The following is a 22,073-nucleotide window of genomic DNA, read 5'->3' on the forward strand; positions in this document are numbered from 1 at the left end:
AACGCAGCATATCTGACACAGTGGCAACAGGTAGAAAGATAGTGGGTCATTTGAAACTCACAGCTAGCATACAGCCACTTTCAAGCAATACAGGAGCAGCTTGGAGTGAAAATGAAAAGGCTAGATGTTTCCACCAGATGGAACAGTACTTTTTTACATGATGGAGAGCCTGCTGGAACAAAAACGAGTGCTTGGCATGTACGCAACCGACGAGTTACCTGCAACAATCACTACAAATCAGTGGACTCTCACTGAAAACATGAGCACATATTCCTAGCTCCGTTTGAACAACTGACTGTAGAAATAAGCTCATCAACTGTGCCTGCAGCAGACGTGATACCCTCTGTCATGGCATTGAAACGCCTGATCAACAAAACTGCAGACAGACCGTGGGGTTAAAACTTGCAAAAGTACTCTACTAGAGGCTGTGAACAAGCGATTCAGCGGCATTCCCTCTGAGCCTCTTTACTGTGTCGCCACCATGCTCGATGCTAGGTACAAGGACCGCTACTTCGATGCAGACAAGAAACGGGGTTCACATGAAATGTCACAGACACAGCTGGACAAGATGGAAACGGACACTGCGACAGTGCACAGCGAGAAAGAGGACCCACGACAGAAAAGGCCAGACAGAGCCGAAACGTCACTGCTCGACATGTATGATGAAAACCTGGTTGAGAATGAAACGACTGAACAATGAAACAGCACAGCAAGTAAGTGAAAGAAACAGGTTTTGATTATGTTTTACTGGTAATGGGGACATACATAAATGCCAACAAAATAACTTTTTGGTCAGTGTGTGTGTGTCAACTATGCTTAAAAGGCCTCTAATTGTGGGGCTAACAATTGTGGGGCTAACAGGTTCGGTCTTGATTTAAAATAATGAACCAGGTTCAATAGGGGGCTGTGACTATACCAGTATCGCAATATTTTTTCCTTGGCAAAAATGAAAACACGAAGCAGACCGTACTCTTTGTTCCTTTAAAAACCTGCTGTATGTAAAATATTGTGTGCTATAACTTGTGAAATAAATCAACATCCGCTTCGCGTTTTGTTTTCTGGGACAAGAACTGGGGATGTAGCCTATTCCAGTTGACTCTTGAACCGTGCACTTTAGATAAACGCCCCCGACCTCCATTTTCCAGCCCCAATTTAATGACATGCTTTTACGCTTTTAAATTGCTCCTGATAAATGCTGTTTGATAACAGATACCTGGCACAAGAAACAGGGGCTTTTTGGTTAGAGCCTGACTGACGTTGGCAGGTATGACACGACTCTCTGACGTCGCCTTCTAAGTTCTGACATCACCCTGTGACATTATCATTCTGAACCGTGACCCTATGATGTCAGGGGTCAGGAGGAATGGGTGTGAGGAGCATCCTGGCCACAGAGAGGAACTCACTAAGTCTTGTTTTCCCAGCAACTTCCTGCCTGGCCCTGCCCTCTTCCTGTCTATAGTGTAGAGTCACAGTCCGTCTAGGAAGAGTTCCACTGGGCTCAGCTCTGGGAGAGACCAGTGTTACACTGGACTTACTAGGACTGTTTGTGTCTGGCAGTTGAGTCCCAACAGCATTTAATGGGTTATCCCAAGAAGTACTTGGGGCGCCTGTCTGCAGTGTTGTTTACAGGCTGAGAACCATCATGTCTTTCTTTATAGTCTAGTAGGCAGGTGTTTGGGTTTTTACAGCCATGAGAATGTAGATTGGATGGTTTTCTAGAGCCTAATGACCAACATGACTGATGTCATTGAGTTAGCCAGGCGTGGGTAAAGCCAATTAACCATACATTGTATTTCAACCTCAAAGTAAACACCTAGGCCTAACACTGGTGAAGAATCTAACACAGGACGACTGGTTTCTCAACTCTTTTGAACTGTAGAAAATCATTGCACAATCTAAACCGCTGTGAAATATATTTTCCATAATCAAAAATCTAGTATTTTCAGCTGTTTGAAGCTGGTGTACAAAAAAAAAGTGAACAAAAAAAAAAAACGTAATAACGGGAAGCATAGAAATAGTGCATAGAACAGATCTACCGCTTCTTAGACTTGTTTTCAATGAGAATGACAGATCTATAACACATTTCTATGTGAATTTTGTCAGGTCGTTCAAAAAGTTACATATTGCAGCTTTAACTACTTATGAAGCTTTATGACCAGACTCTGAGCTCGTCTTTCCACACTCCACTGAACGGCAGCTCTGAGGAGAAAGTCAAGCCTGAGCAGTGTAAAGCAAATTACTTCAGGGAGACACAAACCCGTTAAATCAGTCCCCACCCAGCCCCACCCTACTTTTCAAATCATGACATGTTGAATCAAAACTAGGCCTTGTACTCAATGTACTACATAAGCTCTCATTTTGGTGGCAAGGAAAGCAGTTAGCGCTAGCAATGCCCTTTGACAGGACAAAGTGAAGGATCAGTCACAGATTCGTAACATTACCACTGTGACCTTCAATTGTTGTCTAAGTGGTGTTATAATGTCCTAGTTAACACGAATACATTTTTTTTTTAAATGCACACCTCGCTGATGTGAAGGAAGTTGAAAGGGCAGAGAACCTGACACACACATACACAAGCCATAACCAACACTACAACAGAGGTCTCCTAAGCCGTGTTCATATACAGAACTCTCCGGCAGGCTGAGAGAAAGCTAAACATGGCTCAAGTACAGCTTAAAAACACAGATGCAGGACAAGCCTACAGCACTGCTGCTGCTAACAAAGGATCACTTGACCTGTTAACCCATCTTCAGGAGAGGATAGGAGCTTTCACTTTGGCAGTTATGGGAGTAACGACATGGGATGGGGGGGGGTGAATCACAACAGCACTAGAACAGTGTGATGAGACAGAGAGAGAGAGACAGACATGCAGATAACCTAGTGCAGCCAAACTGCACGGGCGGAACACGGGTCAATACAGACCGGACATCCCATTTTGTTATATAAAAAAAGTATAGAAATTATTTTTGGACAGCTTTATAAAAATAAATAAAAATATTTTTTCTTTTTAAATCAACCGGGCGCTGCGGCCTCTAACTCGGCAACCTCTCTCTCTCTCTCGAAGCAACGCCCACCTTTACTAGTGCCACGTCTAAACCAAACGTGTGGTTATATGCAAATACAAGAGGCCACGTCTTACCCAATCACATCAATCCAAATATCCTCTGTAGAAGCTTGGGAAAAGCAAGCAGAAAGAAACAAAGATTTGACTGAGTCCGCAGCCCTCATGAAAAGTGCCAATGTTAATAAGCACCATTATGACAGCAGGCATAGTCATTTGGATCAGACGTATCCCCTGAACACGGAGGTGAGAACAAACAAGAATAACCTACTCAAATTCCAATATGAGAGGTCCACCAAAGTCCTTGTCAATTCCCTGACAGCCCAACAATGTGCAATGAGTGTTCACTGAGGATAGCTTGGGTTTTGGGAAAACATTTTCAGACGCTGAGATGGTAAAAGAATTCATTTGTGAAGGTGCTGACACCTTGCTTGAAGGTAAACAAAAAGATGAGCTCTGGGAAAAGAGCAAACAGATCCCACAGCAATGAGGAGAAGTGAAATATTAGCTGAAGATTTAACTTCACAACTTTCAGGCCATTGAGAAATTCAGCATGCATTTCATTAGCTGTGGACGAACAGATAACACTGACAATAACCAGCTTCTGGTGTTTGTCAGATGTTATAACAAAACAAAGAAGGAATTCTGTGAGGAGCTGTTGGGCTTAACAAATCTAGAAGCACACACATGGGGAGAGGATATCCATGAGGCCATCAAAGGGATGCTGACAAAAAAAGGGGGATAGATCTGAAGTCAGTAGTATCCATCACCACAGATGGAGCTCCAGCCATGATAGGAAGAGGACTGGTTGCACGTTTGAAAGACGACCACCCTGACCTGACATAACAGTGTATTATCCATCAATCTGTCCTGTGTGCCAGTCTGGGAAAAAGAGTATTCTGAAGTCATAACAACGATGATGAAACTGATCAACTTTTTGAGAGCAACAGCATCCCTACCAAACTGCCTGGTACGAGGCATTCTGAGAGGCCAATGCCAGTTGATGACTTACTACTGCACAACAATGTCAAATGGCTCAGCAAAGGCAGGGTTTTGGAATGCTTTTGGGCCATTCGGGAGGGACTCAAAGCTTTCTCATCAGAGCAAAAGAGTGACAAGGCAACTCAGTTTTTGGGAGATGAGGAGAAGACGAAAACAGTTGCATTTTTGACAGACATTACATCACACCTTAATCAAATGAATGTTAAGCTGCAGGGACGGGACAACACCGTGTGTGATATGATAACAGCAGTCCGGGCTTTCCAGAAGAAGTTTGAGCTTTTCAAGAATGATCTCTAGGGAAAATTTGTTCACTTCCCAATCTTCTCGTATAAATGCAGGGAGACAAAGACGTTCCCAACCATGTTGATTTCATCCAGAAGCTGATGGCTCGCTTTGATGACATCACTGTTGGATGAGAGCTGCTGCTGCTGCTCATCCCCAGAACCCTTTATCGGTCACAAATGTGACAAAGTTGTCAGAAGAAACAAAAACAGATCTTCAGATGGGTAGATGCTGCATCACCGCAAATGGAGTTGATAAAGCTGCAAGAAAATGTGTCTTTGAAGGAGTAGGCTGGTGATTGTGACCCTGTCACTTTCTGGGAAATGATGGTGCCTGCAGCCGATATCCCTGTTCTCAAGAAACTGGCACTATACATCCTGACCATGTTTGGCTCCACATACAGCTGTGAATCAGCCTTCTCCACAATTGTTTTGATTTAACTACGCAAGTCAGTTAAGAACAAATTCTTATTTAGAATGACGGCCTAACCCGGCCAAGCCCTAACGACGCAGGGCCAATTGTGCGCTGCCCTATGGAACTCCCAATCACGGCCAGTTGTGATACAGCCTGGAATCAAACCAGGGTCTGTAGTGACACCTCTAGCACTGAGATGCAGGGCCTTAGACCGCTGTGCCTAACTTTTTTTTAAAAACAAATACCGCACCAGGCTCACCAATGAACACCTGCACCAGTGTCTCAGAGTTGCTTTCACACCATTTGTGGCAAAGTTCAAAGTATTGGCAGGAGACAAAGTGTAATTTCTCTCATTGATGCAAGGGCAAGGCCCAGAGTGACACACATGAATATTGCATGGCCCACAGTGACATTCTGTGCATTCAGATTACTATTTTCTCTCCTTTGTTCTCCAGAAAACATGCACTTTATTTAATTTATATATTTTTTTATTCAATGCCCATGTCCACTGTGAACCATTGCACTTTTTGCATAGACAATTATGCATCGACCTTTGTTCTTCAGCAATGTTGCACGTGTTTACATTCAAAATAAAGTAATTAATTCAAATACTTAGTCTCATTTATGTACATTTTATATAACAACATGTTTGCTAAGTCGTAGATGACTGTTTGTTACTACGTCGTAACACAGCGCCAATAACGGATGAAATCCATCCGGACTTTTGCCACCTAGGAAAATTATGTCACTGGACCTTCTCAAATAGTTGAGTACCCCTGGCCTAGTGGGTGAAAGGCAGGGGGATGGGGGAGCGAGAGAGAGGGAATGAAAGAGGGACAGAAAGAGAGTAGTCTCATTGTCTGGAGTGACCGCAGTGTGTGGTGGCAGAACAAACAAACAGGAGAGAGAGAAAAGAGACAAGGTGGCGCTCAAACTTCCAATGACACTCCTGTTTTGGATTTGGGGTTTGGATGGGATGGCCAAATCTCATTTGGCAACTGCTCTTATGGTCGATCTGACTCTACCAAGTCAACCAGACAAATGTTTTTAGCCAGAAAGCTGTACGGCAAAGGTTCAAACTATCTAGAGCAGTGACCTAAAAGGAGTCAGCCGCGACCCACCACTGGGTCCTGACCCATTATTTGAGAAACACTGACAGGTTTGGAATATACTGTCAGCATAATTCCCTTTGGGTGTAGCTCCATTTGTATGCTGATTAATGCATGGCTGCAGGAGTTGGCATCCAGTTTGGACAACGGGCATGAAATTAAGCAAGTTAGTCTACAACAACAAAAAAGTGCATACAAATCCACCCATGAAGCAAATTACTTTAGTGTCACCAGCCACAATATTAGCAACAGTGTCAAATGAGTAATATGTAACCTTGTCATCAGCTGTTGCAACCAGATGACATATCCTGCTAGCTTCAGAACGCTGTAGCTTTATAGCGTTCTTACCAACATTGACTTTCGGGGTTTAAAGCTAGCAAGCAATCTAGTCCATACATAACTGTTTGCAAGTTCTCACAGGCAACAGGCCCTGCTATGTGCAAATTGACCTCATGGGAATAGTAGCTACAGTATTGGGTACAGTCTGTGCTTGTTGTTGAACATTACTTGCGCTTGAACTGTCAAAGCTAGCTTGAGTGGCCTAGCAGTAGCAAGCAGTTTTTCGATCAGTTTCGTGGTCTGTCTGCGAAAGTTGTCTTTCTCTCCCCCTTTCTTTGACAGTCGAAGACTCAAACCCACCTCTTCTGCAGATTTTCTGAGCGATTTCTCCCGTTCATACTGGGTAACAAGTTGTTCGTTGTCTTCTTTTAGGAGCTCCAACTCGACTTCGTGCTCCTGGTTCTCCGCGAACACCGCGTCCAAGTTCTCCAACACCGCGACGACGAGCGGCATGAGTTCTTTCACAACGTCCTCGTCGTACTGACCGATCAACCGTTCAAACTCCCGGTAAATGGAACTCGCCAGACCCGACACCCGTTCGGACATCATCGCCGAACTACCAGAGTCGTCCTGGTAGAGAACTCCATCGTCCAACTCCATTTTCTTGCCTCCTTTTCTTCTCGCAAACTAACGTTAGCAGGTTAGCCGAGGGAAAAGCTACTTGAGAAAGCCAGCCAGCAGCAACCTGTCTTATCCTTATTTGTGAAGCGAGACCAAATAGTGTCCCTTAAATATAGCTAACTGAGCTACCGTTAGCTACTTCTTTTTAAAGAGAAAAAGAAATGACGTTAAACAAGTTGCGGTCCCTTTCTCCTATGGACGGTTGACTTATAAGGGGGCTTAATAGCAGTCTCTACTTGGCTCCGGTTTTTACAGTTCGTTCTCCTCCCGACTTCCCAACAGATGAGCTTCTGTGTTCTTGTCGATGACTGGCCAGTCACGCTGACGTCACACGCTATAAAAGGGCTGGGCGGGATCTAGGGGAGGAAATGTACCGGTAATCCGTTTTAAGTGTTTCATTCAATATCACTGTCCACATCAATATTGTTCATATCTCTAATTTGCCAACTTTATTCAATGTGCCTCATCACTGGACTGTTGCTTTAACTCAACAGGTAGTCTCTAAAAATTGCTTGGGGACTTTGCAAATGTTTAGTAAATAATGTACACTACCAATCAACATTTTTAGGACACCTACTCATTCAAGGGTTTTTCCATTTTTTTTTACCATTTTCTATATTGTAGAATAATAGTGAAGACATTTAAACTATGAAATAACATATATGGAATCATGTAGTAACCAAAAGTGTTAAACAAATCAAAATATATTTTATATTTGAGATTTTTCAAATAGCCACCCTTTGCCTTGATGACAGCTTTGCGCATTCTTAACCAGCTTCATGAGGTAGTCGCCTGGAATGCAATTCAATTAACAGGTGTGCCTTCTTAAAAGCTAATTTGTGGAATTTCTTTCCTTCTTAATGTGTTTGAGCAAATCAGTTGTATTGTGACAAGGTGGGGGGTGGGTATACAGAAGATAGGGCTATTTGGTAAAAGACCAAGTCCATATTATGGCAAGAACAACTCAAATAAGCAACAAGAAACGACAGTCCATAACTTTAAGACATGGTCAATCAATACAGAAAATTTCAAGAACTTTGAAAGTTTCTTCAAGTGCAGTCGCAAAAACCATCAACCACAATGATGAAACTGGCTCTCATGAGGACCGGCACAGGAATGGAAGACCCAGAGTTACCTCTGCTGCAGAACATAAGTTCATTAGAGTTACCAGCCTCAGAAATTGCAGCCCAAATAAATGCTTCACAGAGTTCAAGTAACAGACACATCTCAACATCAACTGTTCAGAGGAGACTGTGTGAATCAGGCCTTCATGGTCAAATTATTGCAAAGAAACCACTACTAAAAGGACACCAATAAGAAGAGACTTGCTTGGACCAAGAAACATGAGCAATGGACATTAGACCGATGGAAATTTGTCCTTTGGTCTGATGAGTCCAAATTTGAGATTTTTAGTGTGGGTGAAGATGATCTACGCATGTGTATTTCCCACTGTAAAGCATGGAGGAGGTGTTATGGTGTGGGGGTGCTTTGCTGGTGATACTGTCAGCATGGCTACCACAGCATTCTGCAGCGATACGCCATCCCATCTGGTTTGGGTTTAGTGGGACTATCATTTGTTTTTCAACAGGACAATGACCCAACACACCTCTAGGCTGTGTAAGGGCTATTTGACCAATGAGAGCGATGGTGTGCTGCATCAGATGACCTGGCCTCCACAATCCTCCAACCTCAACCAAATTGAGATGGTTTGGAATGAGTTGGACCGCAGAGTGAAGGAAAAGCACCAACAACTGCTCAGCATATGTGGGAACTCCTTCAAGACTGTTGGAAAAGCATTCCAGGTGAAGCTGGTTGAGAGAATGCCAAGAGTGTGCAAAGCTGTCATCAAGGCAAAGGGTGGCTATTTGAAGAATCTGAAATATAAAATATTTTGATTTGTTTAACACTTTTTGGTTACAACATGATTTCATGTGTTATTTCATAGTTGTCTTCACTATTATTCTACAATGTAGAAAATAGTAAAAATAAAGAAAAACCCTTGAATGAGTAGGTGTGTACAAACGTAAGTAAACCAGCCTCCAAATACAAAAATAACTGCAGTGACTAATGACAAGTTTATTTGTAGGATGAGTCTGTCATCACAAATACACGATTCAAGGTGTAAACCATTACTTTGACTTTCGTTTTTCAATGTTTAATTACCTAAAGTATGTATATGGCATGTTAACAGAACATGGAGTCATTTAGGCTACCTCATATCACCTAGAAGTTGTTTTCATGCCAGTTAACTCATTTGTTTCATACACTACTCATGTTGCATATATGGGGCAAAACAAACTGGTCAAGCATTGGGAGTATTAGTGAGACTTGTTGATCTGCGATGCATAGGCCAATAGGGCCCTGATTTTTGAGTAGGTAGAAATGTCCCCTTAACACTGATACAAGGTCAGATATTGCTCTTCACCCTTATGGTTAGGGTAAGGAGTGGGGGGAGGATCATCTGATCTTAGATCTGTGGTCCAGGACAACTTCTACCTCAAGCAATTTTCTAAGTCTTAGACATTCAACACAAGACAAAGCATAGTTACATAATCAAAAAATTCTCAAAACCAGCAGCCTAAAAAAAATAAAAAAATAAAATAAAATCTGAATGTACACTTTTGGAATTACAGTAACCCTGCAATGCTATCTAAGTATGTACACAGAGCACAATGGATGATAAGGACACAATGACAGTTCATGGAATTACTCAAAAGAAGATAGCAATAACCAATGAAATGGCAACAAATGTTTACTACATAAATAAATAATCAAATGACAACCCCCTTTCCAAAGGCCTAATGAGAAAGACAGTCCTGCACAGTCCTTTAATCGAGGAGTCCAATTGTCTTGTCCCTTTGTCTTCGCTGTTGAGTATCCTGGTCATGGAGTAGGGACAAAACAGGGACAGAAACTGGGGGGGGGGGGGGACTTGAGACGGGGCGGGAAGAGATGAAACTGGAACCAAAGGACTGGGGACAGCCTTGCAACAGACAGTCAGGCTCGCCCTGTTCAGGTGTGTGTATGTGTGTAGCAGTGTGACTCAGATGACGTTGAGGTGGCTGTTGCTAAGCGATGAGGGGCAGAGGTTAAAGGGCCTGTCCTGTGTGATACTGTGGAGAGATCGGAGTACAGCATCAGGCATGTGGTCGGCGATCATCCTAGGACTGATGAGAACACTCCGGAACGCTGTCTCACTGGACCACTCCGCCCGGTAACGCACCTGGGAAAAACAGGACCTGGAGAAGCGATGAAGGAGGGAAGGAAGGGAAAGAAAAAGTGGAAGACAAAAACTTTGGTCAATGACAAAGGCAGATATGGGTGTAATGTATTTTGTGTGTGTGGGTGTGTGTGTGTGTGTGCCATACACACCTCCGTGATGGACCATCCTCTGTAATGTGCAGTATACGTCCTGGTAAATAAAGTGGCAGGTGGGCGCAGTGTACTGGCGAGTCCTCGGAAGCCAGGCTATGATAGGATGAGGAGCCACGAATCAGCAGTGTCTCCTCCCCCAGGAGCGGCTGGCTAAGTTCCTCCTCCCGTCTGTCCATCTCAGTAGGGAAGTCATCAGGATCTCCCCCAAACAACTCATACCAACAGCCCTGGAGTAGGATACGGTACTGAGGGAGAGAAACAGAAGTCATCAGAAATCATAAGGGTCCCTCTCAAAAGTTAGGATTGTGCCCAACTTATTTGATTCATAAACTCAATTTTGGATTTGAATTAGAATTTTCTCACCTTAGGCTTATTGCAATTGGAAACCATTTTTAATATTCTCCTTTTCAAGTCCTCCATGTTGGGATAACTCAACCTGAGAGAGATGGAAGTGGAGGAGAGAGGAAAAATTTATGAAATCTGTGCTTTCAACAAAACACAGAACAAGCACTTGAACTCTAACTCAGAGAGGAGAGGGTGAGAGAAAAGATTGAGAGGGCGGGAGAGTTGCTCTCATTTTCTGTGTGCCTGTAATAAGGGGGCAGATCCTAAATATAGCGTCTCCATCGTTCAGAGTCAGGAATAGCCTCTACACCACAGCACTTTCATATTCAGACTCAGAAAGCAGGACTTTCCACTTGAGTTGACACACTGACACATGAATACAACAAGAGTTTCCGAATCCCTATCCTGGTCCACTGTGTGTACTAGTATAATAATGTGTAATACTGAGAAACATTAATAGAACACAGTTTGTTTCAGGGGAACCATTTGTCTGAGATAAACATGGGAGTACAGAGCACATGACAGGAGGGGGGCATCTCAGTCTAAAGTGGCTCCTCTCCTCACCTTGGCACCAAGTCCTTCCCCAACACCACAGACACCACAAAGTCTTTGGAATATTCCGCCAGGGCTTTACTGCAGAGGGAGCACAAAGGAAAATTAATCTGAATAATACTATGTACATTACACAAACTTAAATCCTCCTTTGATGTAATGCTAAGCATGAATTATTTGAATGTGTGTTGGTACCTCATGAGTCCCCCTGGTGGAGAGAAGGCGTAACACTGTAAGGTGGGGAAGGAGCTACGTAATAGAATGGCCAGGAGAGAGGCTGTACCCCCTCCAAGACTGTGGCCTGTGATGACTAGCTTGTACTCCTGAAAACACACACACAGTTAGCGCTTCTAAGGTTACAACGAATGTACTTTTTCAGAGAGAGGACAGGTAAGAAGACTTACAGGTGCGATGGTGAAAGCCTGGTTCAGAATGCCATCGTTGAGGAGTTTCTTATAGATGTAGCCGGCTGCCTGAGACATGCCCTGTGAAACACAGAGGTTACAGCTCCTATCTACAAATAAAGAATGTTCTGAGAAATTCATAGAAATGTAAATTCAATAGATGAAGTCATGTGACTATTCTATCCACCTTGTGAGCATAGCATGTTCCTGACACTCCCTCTACTGGGAGGTTCTCACAGTCTGCAGACAGGTCAGTCAGCAAATCCTGCACAGAAATGTACATGAACAAGTGAGTGAGAGATAGAGAGCAATAGATAGATAGGTGGAACGGAGTGATGGAGGAGTCTCACCCGGAGTGACAGTGTTCCTCTGATAGCCACCAGTACTGCCTCTCTCTTATGGTCCAGAGCCACAAAGAATGGAATTTCATAGATCTGGAACACACAGGGTTACATTTCATCAGTAGAGAATTCAGTACTGGCCAAAGGTAGCAAACTAATGGGGAATAGGATCTCACTTGCGATTTCCCCTGAGTCGAAATACCTGGTTGTGAAAGCTAACGTAGATGAAGTCTCTGTACTGTAGGCCGGTGCTGTGGAGGATGGAGGAGAAATGGCAGCCCATGTTGTCTCCTCCGACAATGTCATACTCAGCAGACTGGGTCTTACAGCTGAAACACAGTAGACGGGCATACAAGTATTTACAGTGCATATGTAGGTATGCTTGTGTTTTTGTTTATGTAGTTATTTAATACACTGGTGTCCACTCCTCTAGATATTGCTGTTAACAAAGAGAGGCCAAATTAGTTTCACATCCCGGCTCAAAAATCGAGAAGGATGAGCACGTTATATTAGAGGTGTAACAGTCTTACCAGTCCCCGCTGAGTTTGCAGGCTCCAGTGAGTGGGTTGGAGTAGACATACATGGGCCAGCCATACGCTGCTATAGCAAATTGCATACAGTGGGCTGCCTTCTCCAGCTCTGCCTCAAGATCCTCCGCCTGCAGAGCACACACACAAATTGTAATTGATTCATTTAATGGACGCACTGATTATTTTTGGACGGATTGACAGACTTTTAGACTGACTCCAGTACTTACGATAGGTGATGAGGGGCTGTGAGGCAGGACTTCGTCTGGATCTCTACACTGCTCCTTCTTATCCTGCTCCTGATGTAGCAGAGCCAGACCCACTGCGATGTCACTGGGAACCAGGTCTGTATCCTAACACACAATGAAAACATGATTAGTTAAAAAAAAAATCATTGTCTCACACTGACCGACAAGATGTACACAGACACACTCGGTTTCCCTTACTCACCGAGAAGAATCCGCTGACTAGCTGAGCTATGCTGGAGAAGGCAGCTCTGTGGCTCTCATCCTGAGGCAGGCAGCAGCAGAGGAGCCTCAGCCTGCTCTCCCACACCCTGACAGCCACGGAGCGGGCGGTGGACAGGAGCTGGGAACCCTCACTGCTCTCCAGGTCCCTTACCCCTAGCTGCTCCTGGAACGGAGGCCCAGGAAGGCGGCTGCCCAGCGGGTCGAACACAAACAGCACTCCCACCCCTGTGGACAGCAGCAGGATCCAACTGCCATGGAGGGAGATGACAATGTTTCACACAATGTAAACTGCCAATGTACTGTATATTCAGGTAGCATGTAGGCCTATATGGGCGATTCCTCACGAAACTAGAACAAAACAGGACCGTGATGTTTTGGATTTTCACTAAATGTAATCTAGAGAAGGGTCCTTTGGAGGAAGGATTGTTGACATACACAGAGTTCTTTCCATGACAAAGACTGACCAGGTGAATCCAGGTGAAAGCTATGCTTGTAGTCCATGCCTTGACGAATTGAGACTGTTCTGGAGGGCAAAAGGCCGTGCAACTAAATATTAGGAAGTGTATTAGAGCGGCGCGCAATTGGCTCAGCGTCGTCCGGTCTAGATGAACGTTTGGCCGGGGTAGGCCGTCATTCTAAAATAAGAATTTGTTCTTAACTGACTTGCCTAATTAAATAAATACAAATATTTAGAGAAGTCAAATGAATGGGCTGCTGCACAGTCACTATGGGAGCTCTTTCTAGAGCGCCAGGTTAAGTTGTGCATAAGATACTTTTTTAAATCTTTAAATGGTTAAAACTAGTAAGAAATCTGTGATTATTGAACAAATCTGTGAGTTTTCATTTGAATTATCTTGCCATATCTAATTCATGTATAGAACGTTACTTTCCATGATGTGCTACTATAGTGAACAAAAATTATAAACGCAACAATTTGAAATATTTTACTGAGTTACAGTTCATATAAGGAAATCAGTCAAGTGAAATAAAATCATTACGTCCTAATCTATGGATTGAACATGACTGGGAATACAGACATGCATCTGTTGGCCACAGTTAACTTTAAAAAAAGATAGGGGCGTGTATCAGAAAACCAGTCAGTATCTGGTGTGACCACCATTTGCCTCATGCAGCTCAACATTTCCTTCGCTTAGAGTTTATCAGGCTGTTGATTGTGGCCTGTTGTTCCACTCCTCTTCAACGGCTGAGAGAAGTTGCTGGTTATTTGTGGAAACTGGAACACGCCGTCATACGTCAATCCAGAGCATCCCACACATGCTCAATGAGTGACATGTCTGGTGAGTATGCAGGCCAGAAGAACAGACTTTTTCAGCTTCCAGGAAGTGTGTACAGATCCTTCCGACATGGGGCCCGTGCATTATCATGCTGAAACATGAGGTGATGGCGGCGGATAAATGGCACGACAATGGGTCTCGTCACGGTATCACTGTGCATTCAAATTGCCATCGATAAAATGCAATTGTGTTCGTTGTACATAGCTTATGCCTGCCCATACCATAACCCCATCGCCACCATGGGTCACTCTGTTCACATCCTTGACATCAGCAAAGTGGTCGCCCCCACACGACACAATACATGTGGTCTGCGGTTGTGAGGTCGGTTGGACGTACTGCCAAATTCTCAAAAACAACATTGGAGGCAGTTTATGGTAGAGAAACGAACATTACACTCCTGCAGTCAGCATGCCAATTGCATGATCAATCAAAACTGGAGACATTATGGCATTGTGTTGTGTGAAAAAACTGCATATTTTAAAGTGATCTTTTATTGTCCCCAGCAGTAGGTGCACCTGTGTAATGTTCATGCTGTTTAATCAACTCATTGATATGCCACACCTGTCAGGTGGATGGATTATCTTGGCAAAGGAGAAATGCTCACTAACAGGGATGTAAACAAATGTGTGCACAATATTTGAGAGAAATACACTTTTTGTTTGTATGGAAAATGTCAGGGATATTTTATTTCAGCTCATGAAACATGGGACCAACATTTTACATGATGTGTTTATATTTTTGTTCAGTGTACACAGGCTGACGTTTTGACCACATCGAATTGGAGCGAATTACACATTCCTTTTACCTCGGATTGGTGATGTTAGTGTAAAAGGTTATAGTCAACATGGTGACACAAGATCGATTGCTTAAAACAGATCAATATTTTTGGTTTTGTACTGTTGATTTTGTCATATGCACTGGGGGTCGCAGGATATAGAACGCAGATATCAATTTCTTTCTCAAATGGCACGAATAACTCAGGGCGCTCTCTTTACAAAATCTGCTGGTCACACACACCAATAAACATATTTAACAGTCCAACTATCCCTTAAAATAACAGCCAACAGTTGTCACTGTTGATATCCTATGGCGGGTCGTGATTCGTTGAAGTTAAACAGAAGTGGTTTGTTCCCTTTTCGCCCTCTGTTGGCGTTTTTTTTTTTTTTTTAAGTACTTTTTTTAAAATAATAATTTAGGGGGTGGATCAGCTTTAATATTGAGGATAGATTGTTGTATCAATGTAATTGTCTGCATCAATTCCAATCCCCCATATATTTTTTGGGTAAATATATACACTACCGTACACTTAGAAATGTCCTTGTTTTGAAAGAACAGGCATTTTTTGTCCATTAAAATAACATCAAATTAATCCGAAATACAGTGTAGACATTGTTAATGTTGTAAATGACTATTGTAACTGGAAACGGCTGATTTTTAATGGAATATCTACATGGGTACAGTGGCCCATTATCAGCAATCATCACTCCTGTGTTCCAATGGCACGTTGAGTTAGCTAATCCAAGTTTATCATTTTAAAAAAGGCTAATTGATCATTAGAAAACCCTTTTGCAATTATGTTCGCACAGCTGAAAACTGTTGTCCTGATTAAAGAAGCAATAAAACTGGCCGCCTTTAGACTAGTTGAGTAACTGGAGCGTCAGCATTTCTGGGTTCGATTACAGGCTCAAAATGGCCAGAAACAAATAACTTTCTTTTGAAACTTGTCAGTCTATTCTTGTTCTGAGAAATGATGGCTATTCCATGTGAGAAATTGCCAAGAAACTGAAGATCAAGTACAACGCTGTGTACTACTCCCTTCACAGAACAGCGCAAACTGGCTCTAACCAGAATAGAAAGAGTGGGAGGCCCCGGTGCACAACTGAGCAAGAGGACAAGTACATTAGTGTGTCTAGTTTGAGAAACAGACGCCTCACAAGTCCTCAACTGGCAGCTTCATTAAATTGTACCCACAAAATACCAGACTCCCTTTTGCTCCTGCCTTCCTATAGGCAGAAATTCAAACAGGATGTACCCGGGATAAGGACTATTCAACGCTGGTCTGACCAATCGGAATCCACGCTTCAAGATTGTTTTGATCACGCGGACTGGCACATGAGGACTAGCCTCAGAGAATAATATTGACGTATTCGCCAATTCGGTGGGTGAGTTTATAAGGAAGTGCACAGGAGATGTTGTACCCACTGACTATTACAACCTACCCTAACCAGAAATCGTGGATAGATGGCAGCGTACGCGCAAAATTGAAAGCTCGAACCACCGCATTTAACCATGGAAAGGTGACTGGGAATATGGCGAATACAAAACAGCGTAGTTATTCCCAAAACATGGTAATCAAACAAGTGAAATGTCAGTATAGGAGGCAAAGTAGAGTCGCAATTCAACGGCTCAGACACAAGACGTATGTGGCAGGGTCTACAGACAATCACGGACTACAAAAAGAAAACCACCCACGTCACGGACACCGACGTCTTGCTTCCAGACAAACTAAGCACCTTCTTTGCCCGCTTTGAGGATAATATAGTGCCACCGACGCAGCCCGCTACCAAGGACTGTGGGCTCTCCTACTCCGTGGCCGACGTGAGTAAGACATTTAAACGTGTTAACCCTCAAGGTCGCCCCCAGGTGGTGAAGGTAGGAAACATCTCCACTTCGCTGATCCTCAACACTGGGGCCCCACAAGGGTGCATGCTCAGCCCCCTCCGTGTCTCCCTGTTCACCAATGACTGCGTGGCCATGCACGCCTCCAACTCAATCATCAAGATTGCAGATGACACTACAGTGGTAGGCTTGATTGCTTCAATATATCCACATAGTTTTCCTTCCTCATGTTGACATCTATTTTGTGAAGTGACCAGTCCCCCCTGCAGCAAAGCACCCCCACAACATGATGCTGCCACCCCCGTGCTTCACGGTTGGGATGTTGTTCTTTGGCTTGCAAGCCTCCCCCTTTTTCCTCCAAACATAACGACGGTCATTACGGCCAAACAGTTCTATTTTTGTTTCATCAGACCAGAGGACATTTCTCCAAAAAGTACGATCTTTGTCCCCTGTGCATTTGCAAACCGTAGTCTGGCTTTTATATGCCGGTTTTGGAGCAGTGGCTTCTTCCTTGCAGAGCGGCCTTTCAGGTTATGTCGATATAGGACTCGTTTTACTGTGGATATAGATACTTTTGTACCCATTTCCTCCAGCATCTTCACAAGGGGCTTTGCTGTTGTTCTGGAATCGATTTGCACTTTTCGCACCAAAGTACGTTCATCTCTAGGAGACAATGTGTCTCCTTCCTGAGCGGTATGACGATTGCGTGGTCCCATGGAGTTTATACTTGCGTACTATTGTTTGTACAGATGAACGTAGTACCTTCAGGCGTTTGGAAATGGCTCCCAAGGATGTACAAGACTTGGAAGTCTACAATTTTTTTCCTGAGGTCTTGGCTGACTTCTTTTGATTTTCCCATGATATCAAGCAAAGAGGCACTGAGTTTGAAGGTAGGCCTTGAAATACATCCACAGTTACACCTCCAATTGACTCAAATTATGTCAATTAGCCTATCAGAAGCTTCTAAAGCCATGACATAATTTTCTGGAATTTTCCAAGCTGTTTAAAGGCACAGTCAACTTAGTGTATGTAAACTTCTGACCCAATGGAATTGTGATACAGTGAATTATAAGTGAAATAATGTCTGTAAACAATTGTTGGAAAAATTACTGGTGTCATTCATAAAGTAGATGTCCTAACCGACTTGCCAAAACTATAGTTTGTTAACAACAAATTTGTGGAGTGGTTGAAAAACGAGTTTTAATGACTCCAACCTAAGTGTAAGTAAACTTCCGACTTCAACTGTATCTTGCATTACTCATCTCATATGTATATACTGTATTTTATACCATCTACTGCATCTTGCCTATGCTGCTCGGTCATTGCTCATCCATACATTCATAAACTCAGCAAAAAAACTAACGTCCTCTGTCAACTGCGTTTATTTTCAGCAAACTTAACATGTTTAAATATTTGTATGAACATAACAAGATTCAACAACTGAGACAAACTGAACAAGTTCCACAGACATGTGACTAACAGAAATGGAATAATGTGTCCCTGATCAAAGGGGGGGGGGGGTCAAAATCAAAAGTAACAGTGAGTATTTGGTTTGGCCACCAGCTGCATTAAGTATTGCAGTGCATCTCCTCCTCATGGACTGCACCAGATTTGCCAGTTCTTGCTGTGAGATGTTACCCCACTCTTCCACCAACATTTCTGGGGGGAATGGCCCTAGCCCTCAATCTCCGATCCAACAGGTCCCAGACCTGAGATCCGGCTCTTTGCTGGCCATGACACAACACTGACATTCACTGAAATCACGCACAGAACGAGCAGTATGGCTGATGGCATTGTCATGCTGGAGGGTCTGGTCAGGATGAGCCTGCAGGAAGGGTACCACATGAGGGAGGATGATGTCTTCCCTGTAACGCACAGCGTTGAGATTGCCTGCAATGACAACAAGCTCAGCCCGATGATGCTGTGACACACCGCCCCAGACCATGACGGATCCTCCCCCCTTAAAAATCGATCCTGCTCCAGAGTACAGGCCTCGGTGTAATGCTCATTCCTTCGACAATAAAAGCGAATACGACGATCAACACTGGTGAGACAAAACCGCGACTCGTCAGTGAAGAGCACTTTTTGCCAGTCCTGTCTGGTCCAGTGACGGTGGGTTTGTACGCATAGGCGATGTTGTTGCCGGTGATGTCTGGTGAGGACCTGCCTTACAACAGACCTGCAAGCCCTCAGTCCAGCCTCTCTCAGCCTATTGCGGACAGTCTGAGGACTGATGAGGGATTGTGCATTCCTGGTGTAACTCAGGCAGTTGTTGTTGCCATCCTGTACCTGTCCCGCAGGTGTGATGTTTGAATGTACCGATCCTGTGCAGGTGTTGTTACACGTGGTCTGCCACTGCGAGGACGATCACCTGTCCGTCCTGTCTCCCTGTAGTGCTGTCTTAGGCGTCTCACAGTATGGACATTGAAATGTATTGCCCTGGCTATATCTGCAGTCCTCATGCCTCCTTGCAGCATGCCTAAGGCACGTTCACGCAGATGAGCAGGGACCCTGGGCATCTTTCTTTTGGTGTTTTTCCAGAGTCAGTAGAAAGGCCTCTTTAGTGTCCTAAGTTTTCATAACTGTGACCTTAATTGCCTAGCGTCTGTAAGCTGTTAGTGTCTTAACGACCGTTCCACAGGTGCATGTTCATTAATTGCTTATGGTTCATTGAACAAGCATGGGAAACAGTGTTTAAACCCTTTACAATGAAGATCTGTGAAGTTATTTGGATTTTTACTAATTATCTTTGAAAGACAGGGTCCTGAAAATGGGGCGTTTCTTTTTTTGCTAAGTTTATGTATATATTCTTATTCCATTCTTTAGATTTGTGTGTATTAGGTAGTTGTTGTGGAATTGTTAGATTACTTGTTAGATATTGCTTCACTGTTGGAACTAGAAGCACAAGCATTTCGTGACACTCGTAATAACATCTGCTAACCATGTGTTGGTGACCAATGAAAATATGATTTGATACATGTAAAAGGAGGGCTGTGATTGCCTACTATACAAATGTCTCTGTATAAAATGGGCCATAAAAACTAGCAGAAATCGCACTTTGATATGCTCGTAGAGTATATTATGTTCAACAATATGAAATATGTTCCTAATCAAAAATGGTATATTTTCAATATTTATGTTTACATTTTTCAATATCCATATATTAAATGTAAGGACATTGTTATTGAAATCAAAATATTACTCATAATACAGAGAAAGTGGTAAAGCTTCATATGACACCAACTTTCCTTTGTAGCACATACAGATGAAACATTATGGAGTCAAAAAAGGTTCCTTCTATGGATAAAATGTCATGAAAATCCCCAAAATCATACCACAGTATAAGTACAGGAAAAAACATTCTTCCCACCCACCTGGCGACCACTGCAGCAATGACAGCCCCCACCTCAGCAGGCTCACAACCCCGGCTGTCATCAGACACCCAGATGGCCCCCAGGATGGCCCAGATCAGCTCAGGGACGTACAGCGTCGCCCGCACATACACCAGCACCGGGATGGAGCGTCGCGGGCCCGGGTTAGTGATGGTCCCTGGGGAAACAAAGACCATCAGAGATGTTGACAATGTAAAACTGGTTTCATGGTGAAGAGGAGGATTATGTCATATGTTATGATAACCAGACCTGTTTATTGCACTGAATATATTACTATAAGTGGTAAACAAAAAAAATACCTAAAATATATCACACCAATTCTAAACCCAGTGAATAATACAGTAAATTAATGTAAATTCCTTTCATCATGTCATAACAGTAAAAGTGTGCAAGGTTCACCTTGAGCGCTGACGTAGACAATGGCACATAAAGACAGGATGATGAAAGCCAACAGGACCAGTAAAACCACCAGGTAGCTGTGCAGAACTCTCCCACCAGAACAGTCAAACTTCCCCTTATGGAGAGTGTACAGAGCCAGCGTCCCGATCCACCTGTAAGGCAGTGAAGAGATACAGCATGATTGATTCGATTTTTTTTAGATCATTAAAACACATCAAAGCAATACCAGGGGTGTAATCATTAGTCCAAACACTTGCAAAACAGAACAAGAGTTTATATTGGACAAATTCCGTTGAGACCCTCCCGTTTCTCTCCTTTTGCTTTTGTTTAACGTTTTGCAACATATTCGGCATAATGAATACACCCCAATAGAGGTCAGTGCAGCAACCTTTACCAGGTTGTGGGTTGGGCACAGCAGGGAGGATAACGTTGTGTTTTTCATGCTTGTATAATAAATAAAAGTGAAATACAAACAATGAGAGAATACAACAAGGTGCTTCTGAGTGGGATCGATGTAGCTACGACTACTGACAGCTACGTTTACAGCTGTCATTTACTGCACGTGGTATGACATGACAACAGTTATGCATCATCCCTCCCTTTGCTTTGAATATCGTTCCATTAAATGTTGAGCTCACTTACCATAGAACCCTGACGAACAGCTCAAAAGAGCCGGAGAAGACCAGATCGTCGCTTGCGATGCCCCATCGCCGACCAAACGCTATCATTCCAGGCATGACAAATAGCTACACTACAATCACTGTCAGTAACGAGAGAAATAACGTTACCTAGCTAGCTAACTTGACAACGTTCTGATTTGTTATCTTTCGGAGAAGCAATACTACTTTTTTAAGATGGCCATTTCGCAACACCTTCGATCGTGAAATTACTGTTATTGACGTAAAAGGGAAGGTCGTCACTTTGTTGCCATTTGCTTTCGTCGTATTTAGGCTAACGCGCTTTGCTAGCTATTAGCTTGAACCTCTTGGCTAACTAGCATGTCCCCTCAATAAGAGCCCGTGTATAGCTAAATGACCGCACACTTGTTCACAATCAAATTGTAATGTCACGGATTCGTAAAAAAAAAAAGCTCGATTATTTTGCTTCCTTGAATTCGATTAGCTACGTTAGCTAGCAAGGAGTGGGCTAACGATACCTTTGCTATTGCGCACCATCTACACCGGTCATTTAATTCCTGGAAGCCATCGTCAACAACATAGGTTTACATATTTACATATTTATCTGAGGAAAATAAAAACTCCCCAATATAATGAATATCGGTAGCAGGCTGCCAGTACAGTACAGAAGCAAACAAAGCTGCTCGAAATGTTTTGTTTTCTTCTAGTGATTGTGTCTATTTAAAAAAAAAAAAACTATCAAACGATGTGCTGTGAAAATAAAGTTCCGCTTCTCGTTCGTCATCAGTTGCTTCCACTGTTTTGTGGTCTAGGCCAAGACAATAAAAAAAAAAAAAACTTGATTGTAACATTAATATTGTTTTAATTATTAAAAAGCCATAATAATAT

The 22,073-nt window shown here is 43.2% G+C and overlaps 2 protein-coding genes across 2 annotated transcripts in view; both read right to left on the reverse strand.

Annotated features, from left to right (window-relative positions):
* The window catches only part of LOC106589513 (C-Jun-amino-terminal kinase-interacting protein 4-like), a 57,031-nt gene extending 49,908 nt beyond the window's left edge, over window positions 1–7,123 (reverse strand). Inside the window, exon 1 of the mRNA XM_045709941.1 lies at window positions 6,508–7,123. Coding sequence (XP_045565897.1) covers window positions 6,508–6,807 — 300 coding nt within the window. The 5' untranslated portion in view covers window positions 6,808–7,123. The remainder of the gene's footprint in view (window positions 1–6,507) is intronic.
* A 1,761-nt stretch (window positions 7,124–8,884) lies between these two features.
* daglb (diacylglycerol lipase, beta) lies at window positions 8,885–22,073 on the reverse strand. Its single transcript, XM_014179600.2, has 15 exons — window positions 21,190–22,073; window positions 20,548–20,699; window positions 20,131–20,305; window positions 12,823–13,090; window positions 12,603–12,725; window positions 12,376–12,503; window positions 12,048–12,174; window positions 11,855–11,938; window positions 11,692–11,769; window positions 11,505–11,585; window positions 11,296–11,423; window positions 11,113–11,181; window positions 10,567–10,639; window positions 10,201–10,448; window positions 8,885–10,067 (listed from the first exon to the last, which is right to left on the reverse strand). Exons 1-15 carry the CDS (start codon window positions 21,282–21,284, stop codon window positions 9,872–9,874), a joined length of 2,025 nt encoding a protein of 674 aa, XP_014035075.1. The 5' UTR covers window positions 21,285–22,073; the 3' UTR covers window positions 8,885–9,871.

This window comes from Salmo salar, chromosome ssa28, assembly GCF_905237065.1.
Source record: "Salmo salar chromosome ssa28, Ssal_v3.1, whole genome shotgun sequence".
Classification (NCBI taxonomy): Eukaryota; Metazoa; Chordata; class Actinopteri; order Salmoniformes; family Salmonidae; genus Salmo; species Salmo salar.